Genomic DNA, 14,675 nt, shown 5'->3' on the forward strand with positions numbered 1-14,675 from the left:
GGTAAATGATATGGGAGGGTATTGATTGAGAGGGTGAAGGCATGTACAAAGCATCAGATTGGGGAAGAGCAGTGTGGTTTCAGAAGTGGTAGAGGATGTGTGGATCAGGTGTTTGCTTTGAAGAATGTATGTGAGAGATACTTAGAAAAGCAAATAGATTTGTATGTAGCATTTATGGATCTGTAGAAGGCATATGATAGAGTTGATAGAGATGCTCTGTGGAAGGTATTAAGAATATATGGTGTGGGAGGCAAGTTGTTAGAAGCAGTGAAAAGTTTTTATCGAGGATGTAAGGCATGTGTACGTGTAGGAAGAGAGGAAAGTGATTGGTTCTCAGTGAATGTAGGTTTGCGGCAGGGGTGTGTGATGTCTCCATGGTTGTTTAATTTGTTTATGGATAGGGTTGTTAGGGAGGTGAATGCAAGAGTTTTGGAAAGAGGGGCAAGTATGAAGAGTGTTGGGGATGAGAGAGCTTGGGAAGTGAGTCAGTTGTTGTTCGATGGGACCCCTTGTGCAAGAGGCATGCCTGCCTCTTGCACAAGGGGTCCCAGGTTCGATCCTGGCTGATGGAGCTTTGTATGTTCTATGAAGGTGCGCGTTCATATACACTTTATTCGTATTCATATAACTCCGCGTTGTACAGTCAGGTTCGGTAAAACGCTCTCAGCTGGCTATGTGTTCTGTTCGGAAACAACCGATAGACCCCGTTGCTCACCATAGTGAGACGAAGGGTATTCGAGTACTTAGTATTTCGAATAGTTGTTTCCTATTATGCAGTCCCTTAGCCTAGCGGTTAGCATGCCTGCCTCTTGCACAAGGGGTCCCAGGTTCGATCCTGGCTGATGGAGCTTTGTATGATATATATATATATATATATTTTTTTTTTCTTTTTTTTTTAATACTTTGTCGCTGTCTCCCGCGTTTGCGAGGTAGCGCAAGGAAACAGACGAAAGAAATGGCCCAACCCCCCCATACACATGTATATACATACGTCCACACACGCAAATATACATACCTAGACAGCTTTCCATGGTTTACCCCAGACGCTTCACATGCCTTGATTCAATCCACTGACAGCACGTCAACCCCGGTATACCACATCGCTCCAATTCACTCTATTCCTTGCCCTCCTTTCACCCTCCTGCATGTTCAGGCCCCGATCACACAAAATCTTTTTCACTCCATCTTTCCACCTCCAATTTGGTCTCCCTCTTCTCCTTGCTCCCTCCACCTCCGACACATATATCCTCTTGGTCAATCTTTCCTCACTCATCCTCTCCATGTGCCCAAACCACTTCAAAACACCCTCTTCTGCTCTCTCAACCACGCTCTTTTTATTTCCACACATCTCTCTTACCCTTACGTTACTCACTCGATCAAACCACCTCACACCACACATTGTCCTCAAACATCTCATTTCCAGCACATCCATCCTCCTGCGCACAACTCTATCCATAGCCCACGCCTCGCAACCATACAACATTGTTGGAACCACTATTCCTTCAAACATACCCATTTTTGCTTTCCGAGATAATGTTCTCGACTTCCACACATTCTTCAAGGCTCCCAGAATTTTCGCCCCCTCCCCCACCCTATGATCCACTTCCGCTTCCATGGTTCCATCCGCTGCCAGATCCACTCCCAGATATCTAAAACACTTCACTTCCTCCAGTTTTTCTCCATTCAAACTCACCTCCCAATTGACTTGACCCCCAACCCTACTGTACCTAATAACCTTGCTCTTATTCACATTTACTCTTAACTTTCTTCTTCCACACACTTTACCAAACTCAGTCACCAGCTTCTGCAGTTTCTCACATGAATCAGCCACCAGCGCTGTATCATCAGCGAACAACAACTGACTCACTTCCCAAGCTCTCTCATCCCCAACAGACTTCATACTTGCCCCTCTTTCCAAAACTCTTGCATTTACCTCCCTAACAACCCCATCCATAAACAAATTAAACAAACATGGAGACATCACACACCCCTGCCGCAAACCTACATTCACTGAGAACCAATCACTTTCCTCTCTTCCTACACGTACACATGCCTTACATCCTCGATAAAAACTTTTCACTGCTTCTAACAACTTTCCTCCCACACCATATATTCTTAATACCTTCCACAGAGCATCTCTATCAACTCTATCATATGCCTTCTCCAGATCCATAAATGCTACATACAAATCCATTTGCTTTTCTAAGTATTTCTCACATACATTCTTCAAAGCAAACACCTGATCCACACATCCTCTACCACTTCTGAAACCACACTGCTCTTCCCCAATCTGATGCTCTGTACATGCCTTCACCCTCTCAATCAATACCCTCCCATATAATTTACCAGGAATACTCAACAAACTTATACCTCTGTAATTTGAGCACTCACTCTTATCCCCTTTGCCTTTGTACAATGGCACTATGCACGCATTCCGCCAATCCTCAGGCACCTCACCATGAGTCATACATACATTAAATAACCTTACCAACCAGTCAACAATACAGTCACCCCCTTTTTTAATAAATTCCACTGCAATACCATCCAAACCTGCTGTCTTGCCGGCTTTCATCTTCCACAAAGCTTTCACTACCTCTTCTCTGTTTACCAAATCATTTTCCCTAACCCTCTCACTTTGCACACCACCTCGACCAAAACACCCTATATCTGCCACTCTATCATCAAACACATTCAACAAACCTTCAAAATACTCACTCCATCTCCTTCTCACATCACCACTACTTGTTATCACCTCCCCATTTGCGCCCTTCACTGAAGTTCCCATTTGCTCCCTTGTCTTACGCACTTTATTTACCTCCTTCCAGAACATCTTTTTATTCTCCCTAAAATTTAATGATGCTCTCTCACCCCAACTCTCATTTGCCCTTTTTTTCACCTCTTGCACCTTTCTCTTGACCTCCTGTCTCTTTCTTTTATACATCTCCCACTCAATTGCATTTTTTCCCTGCAAAAATCGTCCAAATGCCTCTCTCTTCTCTTTCACTAATACTCTTACTTCTTCATCCCACCACCATATAAATGACTGGGAACATCATGGGGGAAGTCAGTGGTTAGTCTGAGGGCAAAAGCCAAAGAAAAGATTGCACTGCTGGTGAAGTTGTTGCGGGAATGTATGAAAGTGTCAGGGAATGACCTCCAGGCTGATATAGAGAAGACTGAAAGTGGACTGTGAGAAATGGGTGAATGATAGTGTTTATATATTTGGCTATGAGTTGAAAGAAGATGAGAGGTAAGTGTTTTAGGAGCAATTGAATACATGTGTCAGTAGTTTTGATGCAAGATATTGGGTATTAGTGATGGGTAATTTAAATGTTGGTCAGTAATGTGGCTGTTGAGGGTATAATTGTGACACATGGGGTATTTAGTAAGATGAATAGGAATGGTGAACAGATTGTGGAGTTTGCTTGCTGAAGAAACAATGTTGAACAGCATGTGGACTTGTTTGCTGATAAAACACTGGTGAATGGGAAAACCCAGAGTAAAAAGATGGATATACAGTAAAGCCTCGATTTAACAGACCTTCATTTATTAGATATTAGATTTAATGGACCAGACAAATAATTATACAGTACATTAATTGATGATGATCTAAAAGATAAAAGGAATAAAATCTCAAATGCTGCACCATACACTTTTCATATCGCACTTGTTTTTGGTAGTGTGGGGTAGAATTGCTTTGTTTTGTTCTCAGTCTGCCTGAAGCTATATTACGCTCAGGCTGTATACAGAGTGTTTCTGTTATTTCAGAATTGTGACTTTATTTATAAAATTATTTTGCAATCCTTACAGTTCAGAATGTTATCATATGATGGAGGAGTTAAAAGAAAGTGTGTGAACTTGAATGTGGGACAGAAATTAGAACTAATTGAAAATTAGAACAAGGAGTCTCGATTTGATGGGCTTTTGGCATTATTGGACACACCTTTCCTTTTATTAGTCCATTAAATCGAGGGTTTACTGCGTCAATGTCATGTGGGTGAGTAGGAAAGATGGTAGGAGGGCATTGTTGCATTACATAGTAATTGGTAGGTGTGCAAAAGAGAGAGACTCTTTGAAGTGAATGTGTTGAGAGGGGCAGCTGGTAAGATGTCTGATCATTATTTGATGGAAGCAAGAGTGAAGATATCTTGAACATTTTGGAAAAGAGAAATGATGAGAGTTAGAAGAGGGTTGCAAAAGTAAGTGAGCTTGGAAAGAAATTTGTGAAGAAATACCAGGAGAGAGTGGATGTAGAATGGCAAAAGGTGAGGGTAAAAGAAACAAGGTGGTGATTGGGAGATATTTAAGGAGGCAGTGCTGGCATGTGCAAGAGATGCGTGTGGCATGCATAACATGGGTGATGGGCAGATGAGAAGGATAGTGAGTGATGGGCTGATAAGGTGAAGTTGCTAGTGATAGAGAAAAGAGAGGTATATTGGCTGTACTTGTGAGGAAAGCATGTAAATGATAAGGGGATGTGCAAGAGAAAATAGTTGAGGTTAAGAGGAAGGTGCAAGGCTTAAAAAAGAGGACAAATGAGAGTTGGGTGAGCGAGTGTCAGCAAACTTCAGAAAGAATGATATGTTTTGGAAGGAGGTGAATAGAGTGAGGAAGACAAGAGAACAAATGGGAACATCGGCAAAGGGGGCAAATGGAGAAGTGGAAATGGGTAGTGAGGAGGTGAGATGGAGTGAATGTTTTAGAGGATTCTATAAATCTGTTCTATATTTCTGATGCCTGTTCTCATTGGGAACTCCCATCAAGGGGTAGCCACTGCAAAAGAGTCTACACTTATCCCTGTCCTTACTTGCCTCCCTCACATACACTATTCCATGCATTCTTCCACCATTTCTCTCCCTCCAGTATTCCTATATGCCCATGTCCCAGGAGGTTGTCCTCTCACACCAACCCCTTTATTTGTATTATCATAAACTCTCCTTGTAAACTCCCAGTCTTGCAGTCTTTCCTCTTGGCCAAACCACCTCAAAGTATTGTGTTTCACCCATTCTACCACTCCACACCTCATTACCTTACCACATCTCTCATACAACCCTTCATTTCTTTCTTCATTCCATCCAATCACACCATATGCTCTTCTCACACAGCTCATTTTCACAGCCTGGATTCTTGGCCTTTGTGACTCATTCCATGTCCATGTTTCGGCAGGAAGTCAGGATTGGGAGGACTATGCTGTCCCCTAACCCTCTCTTCACTTCCATACTTACACCTCTCCCCTTCATTATTCTTTTAAGGGGCCCAGTGACTCTTCTACCCAGTACTGCTCTCTCCCTTATCTCTCACTCCATATCACCAAACTTACCCAAGTCAGCTCCTAGATATTTAAATTCTTTCACTTTTCTCAGTCTTTCTCCCGTTATATCCAAAGCACAATTTAGTACACGTTCTTCATTCGCTCTAAATCTTTACCTTCACTCTGTTTCCTTTCAAACGCCATTAGTTTACTTTTACATGCATTTGCCTTCAATTACCATGCTTAAAAACATCATAAAACACACAATCTTCTGCAACTCCTCTTCACTCTCAGCAAACAACACAATATCATCTGCAAACAAGCTTACCACTAGCCACCATATATCTTTGCCACACTCCATCCCTGCACCCCTTTTCCCTAGTTTTGCTTTCATTTCTCTTATCACTGCAAACATATACATATTAGAAAGCCACAATGACATCACACAGCCTTGCCTCGCATCTACATGTATTCCAAAACTTTTGCTTAACTCTCCATCCACTCTTACACATGCATATGCTCCTCTATAGAAGGCTTTCACACCATCCAACAGTAGTCCTCATACACCATATATCCTTAACACATCCCATAAAGCATTCCACATGACTTTTTATCTTTTGCCATATACTTTTCCATGGTCATCTTTCCTTAAAAGATCTGGGGCCGTATGCAGAAAACTTCTTAGAATGCTTAATTATGCTTAACCCCGAAGAATTTTACTTAACTTTAAGAATTTTGCTTGGCATGTTTCTAAAAGCTGCCCTACGCTTAAGTATTTGCTTAGCAGACGACAAATTTTGACCCAAACTGCATTTCATACTTTTTAAATCTTATGCTTAAGTTTTGCTAAGCATCTTGCTTAGTCCTTTTCTGTGTGGCACTTAAGTCACTTGCTCAGCTAAGCATAAAAATAAGCAGAAATCTAAGAATTTTTCTGCATACGGCCCCTGATCCTCACACCCCCTACCTTTCCTAAGATCCCTTTGCTCTTCACTTATTGTGCATCCAGTCATTTCCATCACTCCATCAATTTACGTTCTTGCATACACTTTCCCTGGTATACTTAATAGTCTTATTCCTCAATAATTGCTGCATACACCCTCAGCACCTTTTCCTTTAGATAAAGGAACAATAAATGCTTTTACCCAATCCTAAACCACAATCTTCTGTTTCCTTGCAAAATTACATATCAGATGCATCCACTGTATCACACTTTCTTCTCCATACTTCAGTATTCCATCTGTAATCCCATCCACTCCACTTGCCTTTCCTACCTTCATCTCCATTATTGCCCTTCTTACTTCCCTTTTTGCGATAGGCCTTTGCACTTGTATCCATTTCCTTCCATCCTCCCTACCAATATATGTAACAGCTGCTGCCTCCCCTTCTCCCACATTCATCAGTTCTTCAAAATACTCTTTACACCTTCCTTTCACTTCCTCATTTTGATTCAGCAACTCCCCTGCATTACTTCACACATTATCATTTCCACTCTTGCATCCTTCTCTCTCCTTTTTCATCTTCCGGTATAGTTTCTTCTTATCCTGAAACTTTCACAAAACATCCTTCCAAAGTTTTCATCTACTCTTTCTTTGCTTTCTTCTTTCAGCTTCGTAACATTCTGCTTTCGTATTTTGTATTCTTCCCTCCTTTGTTGAATGTATATGATGATAGGGTAGCACATGTAGGCTGTTTCGATTGGGGAAGTATGTGAAGTGAGAGAGTCAGGGAAGTGGTTTGGTTGAGAGGGTAAAGGTGGTGAAAGCCTTGTGTAAAATGAAATGTGGGAAGGTGGCTAGAGTGGATGGTAATGGTGTTGAATTTCTTAAGAAAGGGGGTGACTGTGCTGTTGATTGGTTAGTTAAGATTTTCAGGGTATGTATGGATCATGGTGAGGTGCTTAAGGATCAGTGGAAGTATGCACGTATCATATCATATTGTATAAAAGCAAGAGGAACATAGGTGAAGTTTGGAAATAGAGAGGTAAGTTTATCTGAGTGTACCTGGCAAGGTGTATGGGAGAGTGGTGATTGAGAGGTTGAAGGCATGTACAGAGCATCAGACTGGGGAGGAACAATGGTGCTTCAGGAGTAGTTGAGGATGTTTGGATCAAGGACCTTAGAGAATGTGTGTTAAAAAATATTGGGAGAAACAGATGGACTTGTATGTTCCATTTATGGATCTGGAGACACCATATGGTAGGGTTGATTGAGATGTTTTTATCAAAAATGTAAGGCACGTGTGTGAGTGGGTAGAGGAGAGGGTGAGTTGTTGCAGGTGAAGGTTGGTCTGCATCAGGGGTGTGTGATGTCACCATGGCAGTTTAATGGGTTTATGGATGTGGTGATGATGGAGGTAAATTAAAGGGTTTTAGAGAGAGGGGTGAGCATGCAGTCTTTAGTGGGTAAGTGGGGTGTGGGAAGTGAGTCAGTGTTTATTTGCTGACGACACAGCGCTGGTGGTAGATTTGAGTAAGAAACTACAGAAGTTGGTCACTGAGTATGGGAGAGTGTGTGAAAGGAGGAAGTTTACATTAATGGAAATATTATTATATATCCCTGGGGATAGGGGAGAAAGAATACTTCCCACGCATTCCTCACGTGTCGTAGAAGGCGACTAAAGGGGACGGGAGCGGGGGGCTGAAACCCTCCCCTCCTTGTATTTTAACTTTCAAAAAGGCGAAACAGAAGAAGGAGTCACGCTGGGAGTGCTCATTCTCCTCGAAGGCTCAGATTGGGGTGTCTAAATGTGTGTGGATGTAATCAAGATGAGAAAAAAGGAGAGATAGGTAGTATGTTTGAGGAAAGGAACCTGGATGTTTTGGCTCTGAGTGAAACGAAGCTCAAGGGTAAAGGGAAAGAGTGGTTTGGGAATGTCTTGGGAGTAAAGTCAGGGGTTAGTGAGAGGACAAGAGCAAGGGAACGAGTAGCACTATTCCTGAAACAGGAGTGGTGGGAGTGTGTGATAGTGTAAAAAAGTAAACTCTAGATTGATATGGGTAAAACTGAAAGTGGATGGACAGAGATGGGTGATTATTGGTGCGTATGCACCTGGGCATGAGAAGAAAGATCATGAGAGGCAAGTGTTTTGGGAGTGGCTGAGTGAATGTGTTAGTAGTTTTGATGCACGAGACCGGGTTATAGTGATGGGTGATTTGAATGCAAAGGTGAGTAATGTGGCAGTTGAGGGAATAATTGGTGTACATGGGATGTTCAGTGTTGTGAATGGAAGTGGTGAAGAGCTTGTAGATTTATTTGCTGAAAAAGGACTGGTGATTGGGAATACCTGGTTTAAAAAGAGAGATATACATAAGTATACGTATGTAAGGAGTGGCCAGAGAGCGTTATTGGATTACGTGTTAATTGATAGGTGCGCGAAAGAGAGACTTTTGGATGTTAATGTGCTGAGAGGTGCGATTGGAGGGATGTCTGATCATTATCTTGTGGAGGCGAGGATTTGTAGAGGTTTTCAGAAAAGAAGATAGAATGTTGGGGTGAAAAGAGTGGTGAGAGTAAGTGTGCTTGGGAAGGAGACTTGTGTGAGGAATTACCAGGAGAGACAGTACAGAATGGAAAAAGGTGAGAACTAAGGACGTAAGGGGAGTGGGGGAGGAATGGGATGTATTGAGGGAAGCAGTGATGGCTTGCGCAAAAGATGCTTGTGGCATGAGAAGCGTGGGAGGTGGGCAGATTAGAAAAGGTTGTGAGTGGTGGGATGACGAAGTAAGATTGTTAGTGAAAGAGAAGAGAAAGGCATTTGGACGATTTTTGCAAGGAAATATTGCAAATGAGTGGGAGATGAATAAAAGAAAGAGGCAGGAGGTCAAGAGAAAGGTGCAAGAGGTGAAAAAGAGGGCAAATGAGAGTTGTGGTGAGAGAGTATCATTAAATTTTAGGGAGAATAAAAAGATGTTTTGCAAGGAGGTAAATAAAGTGCGTAAGACAAGGGAACAAATGGGAACATCAGTGAAGGTGGCTAATGGGGAGGTGATAACAAGTAGTGGTGATGTGAGAAGGAGATGGAATGAGTATTTTGAAGGTTTGTTGAATGTGTTTGACGATAGAGTGGCAGATATAGGGTGTTTTGGTCGAGGTGGTGTGCAAAGTGAGAGGGTTAGGGAAAATGATTTAGTAAACAGAGAAGAAGTAGTAAAAGCTTTGCGGAAGATGAAAGCCGGCAAGGCATCGGGTTTGGATGGTATTGCAATGGACTTTATTAAAAAAGGGGGTGACTGTATTGTTGACTGGTTGGTAAGGTTATTTAGTGTATGTATGACTCATGGTGAGGTGCCTGAGGACTAGCGGAATGCTTGCATAGTGCCATTGTACAAAGGCAAAGGGGATAAAAGTGAGTGCTCAAATTACAGAGGCATACGTGTGTTGAGTATTCCTGGGAAATTATATGGAAGAGTATTGATTGAGAGGGTGAAGGTATGTACTGAGCATCAGGTTAGGGAAGAGCAATGTGGTTTCAGAAGTGGTAAAGGATGTGTGGATCAGGTGTTTGCTTTGAAGAATGTATGTGAGAAATACTTAGAAAAGCGAATGGATTTGTATGTAGCATTTGTGGATCTGGAGAAGGCATATGATAGAGTTGATAGAGATGCTCTGTGGAAGGTGTTAAGAAAAGATGATGTGGGAGGCAAGTTGCTAGAAGCAATGCAAAGTTTTTATCGAGGATGTAAGGCGTGTGTACGTGTAGGAAATGAAGAAAGTGATTGGGTCTCAGTGAATGTAGGTTTGCGGCAGGGGTGTGTAATGTCTCCATGGTTGTTTAATTTGTTTATGGATTGGGTTGTTAGAGAGGTGAATGCAAGAGTTTTGGAGAGAAGGGCAAGTATGCAGTCTGTTGTGGTTGAGAGAGCTTAGGAAGTGAATCAGTTGTTGTTCGCTGATGATACAGCGCTGGAGGCTGATTCGTGTGAGAAACGGCAGAAGCTGGTGACTGAGTTTGGTAAAGTGTGTGAAAGAAGAAAGCTTAAAGTAGATGTGAATAAGAGCAAGGTTATTAGGTGCAGTAGGGTTGAGGGACAAGTCAGTTGGGAGGTAAGTTGGAGAAAACTGGAGGAAGTGAAGTGTTTTAGATATCTGGGAGTGGATCTGGCAGCGGATGGAACCATGGAAGCAGAAGTGAATCATAGGGTGGGGGAGGGGGCGAAAGTTCTGGGAGCCTTGAAAAATGTGTGGAAGTCGAGAACATTATCTCGGAAAGCAAAAATGGGTATGTTTGAAGGAATAGTGGTTCCAACAATGTTATATGGTTGCGAGGCATGAGCTATGGATAGAGTTTTGTGGAGGAGGGTGAATGTGCTGGAAATGAGATGTTTGAGGACAATATGTGGTGTGAGATGGTTTGATCGAGTAAGTAATGATAGGGTAAGAGAGATGTGTGGTAATAAAAAGAGCGTGGTTGAGAGAGCAGAAGAGGGTGTTTTGAAATGGTTTGGTCACATGAAGAGAATGAGTGAGGAAAGATTGACCAAGAGGATATATGTGTTTGAGGTGGAGGGAACGAAGAGAAGTGGGAGACCAAATTGGAAGTGGAAAGATGGAGTGAAAAAGATTTTGAGTGATCAGGGCCTGAACGTGCAGGAGGGTGAAAGGCGTGCATGGAATAGAGTGAATTGGAACGATGTGGTATACCGGGGTCGACGTGCTGTCAATAGATTCAACCATGGCTTGTGAAGCGTCTGGGGTAAACCATGGAAAGTTCTGTGGGGCCTGAATGTGGAAAGTGAGCTGTGGTTTCGGTGCATTATTACATGACAGCTAGAGACTGAGTGTGAACGAATGTGGCCTTTGTTGTCTTTTCCCAGCGCTACCTCGCGCACATGCTGGGGAAGGGGGTTGTTATTTCATGTGTGGCGGGGTGGCGATGGGAATGAAGAAAGGCAGACAGTATGAATTATGTACATGTGTATATATGTATATGTTTGCGTGTTATATATGTATACGTTGAGATGTATAGGTATGTATATGTGCGTGTGTGGACGTGTATGTATATTCATGTCTATGTGGGTGGGTTGAGCCATTTCTTTCGTCTGTTTCCTTGCGCTACCTCGCTAACGCGGGAGACAGCGACAAAGGAAAATAGATAAGTAAATAAATATTATTAGCAAGGCAGAGTGATGGGTTACATGGGGTCTGAGTTTGGATTGAGAACAATTGGAGTAAGTGGAGTGTTTTAGATACTTGGAAGTGGACATAGCAGCAAATGTAATCATGGAAGCAGAAGTGAGTCATAAGATGGGTGAGGGGGTGAAGGTTCTTTAAGCATTGAGGAGTGTAGAGACAGAGAAATTGTTATCAAAGAGGGAAAGAATAGGTATGCATGAAGGTATCTTCGTCTTAACAATGTTGTATGTATGTAAGGCATGGGCTATCGATGAGAATGTGCTTATGAGTGTGGATAAGTTGGAAATGAAATGTTTTGCTACAATATGTTGCGTGATGTCGAACACACCATACCTTCCTGCCCTAGGAGTCCCTTCTATCCTTGTGAGGCTCCTGTAGCACTCAAGAAGCTGGCCACATTCATTGATAAAGATTTTTTTCATACATATTTGCCGTTTCCTGCATTAGTGAGATAGCGTTAAGAACAGAGGACTGAGCCTTAGAGGGAATATCCTCACTTGGCCCTCTTCTTTGTTTCCTTTTTTAGGGTGCCATAAATTACTGTGATGTGTGCACATCTGTGTACAGAAATTGCTGGTCAGTAGAGTAGTTAGTGTTCAGTGTCTTCTTTATGGTGGTTGCATCATGGGCATAGAGGTTCTTGGGATATGCTGAAGTGGTGTTTGTAGTGTTGGTTGATGCCCATAATGTAAGCAGGAGAGTATGACTCATGGTAAACTTTATCTTTCTACTTGTTGGGTGGTTGGTTGTAGAGTGGTTAGTGCGGGAGAGATTAGTGCTGTTGCATAGATTTGAATGTCATGCATGTTGTGTTGGGATTGAATTGAGAGGATCTTTGAGACATTGTAGTAGTGTTGAGTGTTTACAGTTGCTAGGCAGCCAATGATTGTTCTGAGTGCACTCTTTTTTGTGGTTTGTACCTTTGTTATGTTTGCTTTTGAGAAGGTGAAAGAGCAGGCAAGTAAGTCCTTGCTTAAAGTGGACTGGATGAATTATTTGTATAGGATGTTGAGGGATTCGTTCTGTCGTCCAAAGCTGGTTCCAGTTAGAATTTGAGGGCATGTTGGTCAAAATCACATTTTCTCATTGTTCAAGTTTAGTATACAGTTTGATTGATAATTCTTTGTTTTATCACATTTTTGTTTGTTTTTTATAGTTTACACATTTTTAGTCATCTGATGTTCTCTTTGCACTTTACAGTTGTGTGCAACTTAGTTCTTTTTATGTAGAACTGCAGAAATTTCTCTTACAAACTTTTTCATTTTTTAGTCTCTTGTTTTTCTAATTGCTGTATCTTTTTTCTTAATGTTACTTCTTTTCTTATGAATTTTTTGCATATTTTTCCAGCTCTTTTTGATTTAAAGCTCTCTGTAGCTTTTTTGTTGTAGGTACCAGATATGTTTCAGTGAATTTGTGCCTCTTTTCTAGTCCTATTGATTTTATATCTCATTTGTCTTTGAATCATATCTTGAGTGCTTTTCGCTTTGTTATGCATCTACATTGCTTTTTTATTTTTTCTACGTACAGACTTCTTCATTTAAGAGAGTTCTTTGTTGATATGCATATCTATTTTTTACCACTCAACTATATTACGCATCCCTGTTTTATATATTTGAATCTTTTTCAGGTCTTCTCTAAAACAGGTAACCTCTCGTTACAGACACACACGGAGCACTCAGGTGGCCATGGCTGGGTAGAGCTGTATGATGCACCTATCTTCTCAGCAGATGGCCAGAACTACCTGGTGCGATTGCCTGTGCGTGATGGAGAGGAGGGGGAGTTCAAGCATGTCAACCTATACAGTGTGCGCATGCGTAGGGTGAGACCCATCACCCATGGTGCCTTTGAGGTCACAGAGATCCTTGGATGGGACCAGAATAGTAATTACATGTAGGTAGTATTGCTTGCAGAATGTAGGATTAGGAAGTGGACTTACGAGTGATGAATTTATACATGTTAATAGTTTGAATGTGTAGTTTGTTCATATAGGAAAGGACTTATACTCTTTTAGGGCCCCATTTCTTAGGGTGCCATAAACAGCTGGTTTTGTGTTAAACCAACTCCCCTGTCCAGGATTTTAATCATTACCAAGTCATTAAGTTGTGTAGATTATGCAGTCATTTTTCTTATGAGCAGCTACTCCATATCTACAGAGGCCTCACTTGCCTCCGTATGAAGTACTGCTGGCACATCAAGGGTGGCTTTTGTTCCATCCCTCTCTTAGACAGAGTGGAATCAAAAGCCCTTTCCCTTATTAATTCTTGGTATAATTGTTTCTCAACCATCTGTTTTTAAAATGATGTTGCCTCCCTCTGTCTGTTCTACTGGTATTATTACAGCCACTGTTCTCTTAAGCTGTGTGCATGTGTCCCAGTCCCAGTGACCTGGACCAATGGCATGCACCTGACTGCTGCTTCTGCTAGTATCTCTGTTGAGACCCAGCCACATAAAGATTGACCGTTATGATACCTTTTAACTTTGGCTTTCCCTCTTCCGACTAAATTTCCATTTTCAAGAATTGGATTTAAAAATGCCTGAGGAGATGAGATTGATTATTCCTACCTTCTTTTCTTCCATACCTTTGAGATTACCCTCTGTCTAACAAGGCTATGATTTTGGCATGTTTTGCCTGTCATATTGACTTCTGTAAAGAGGTACTTACTAATTCACTTTTCCTTTATTCTTTTGTTTTCGGCTACCTTCTAAGTATGTATGTTTTGATTTATGACACAAATTAAGTGTGCCGTGAGTGGTTAAGGCTTTCTGTGCACTAAATATTATTGTAGGGTAATGAGTTATCACCCTCAGGTTACCATATTGGGGCCACAATTATCTCTGTCTATTTATATTTCTAATGCACGTGCCCTATGGAAACTCCCATGAAGGGGATGACCATGACAAAAGAGTTTTCACTTGTCCTTGTTCTTATGTGTCTTCCTCACACACACTGTTCCATGTATTCTTCCACCATTTCTCTCACTCTTGTATTCTTTCACTCTGTTTCCCCATGTCACAGGTGGTCTTCCCCTCACACCAACCCCTTTAATTATACTATCATAAGCTCTCCTTGTAGACTCCCCAACCTGCATCCACATGCCCAAACCATCTCAAAGTATTATGTTTCACCCACTGCACCCCTTCACAACTCATTCCCTTTGCATTCCTTGCCATACTATATCTGTCATGCACTCCCTCATTTCTTCCATCATTCTATCTAGTTCTACCACATGCTCCCCACAAATGGCTCATTCCCACAGCTTGGATTCTTTACCTCTGTGCCTCATTCCATG

At 41.8% G+C, this 14,675-nt stretch overlaps 1 protein-coding gene across 5 annotated transcripts in view; it reads left to right on the forward strand.

Annotated features, from left to right (window-relative positions):
- Dpp10 (Dipeptidyl peptidase 10) overlaps positions 1–14,675 on the forward strand; it is a 788,027-nt gene that overhangs the window by 656,076 nt on the left and 117,276 nt on the right. For all 5 annotated transcript variants that reach the window (XM_071671396.1, XM_071671390.1, XM_071671391.1 and 2 more), the window contains exon 10: positions 13,046–13,275. In XM_071671396.1, the coding sequence (XP_071527497.1) occupies positions 13,046–13,275 (230 nt within the window). The remainder of the gene's footprint in view (positions 1–13,045; positions 13,276–14,675) is intronic.

This window comes from Panulirus ornatus, chromosome 16 (assembly GCF_036320965.1).
Source record: "Panulirus ornatus isolate Po-2019 chromosome 16, ASM3632096v1, whole genome shotgun sequence".
Lineage (NCBI taxonomy): Eukaryota > Metazoa > Arthropoda > Malacostraca > Decapoda > Palinuridae > Panulirus > Panulirus ornatus.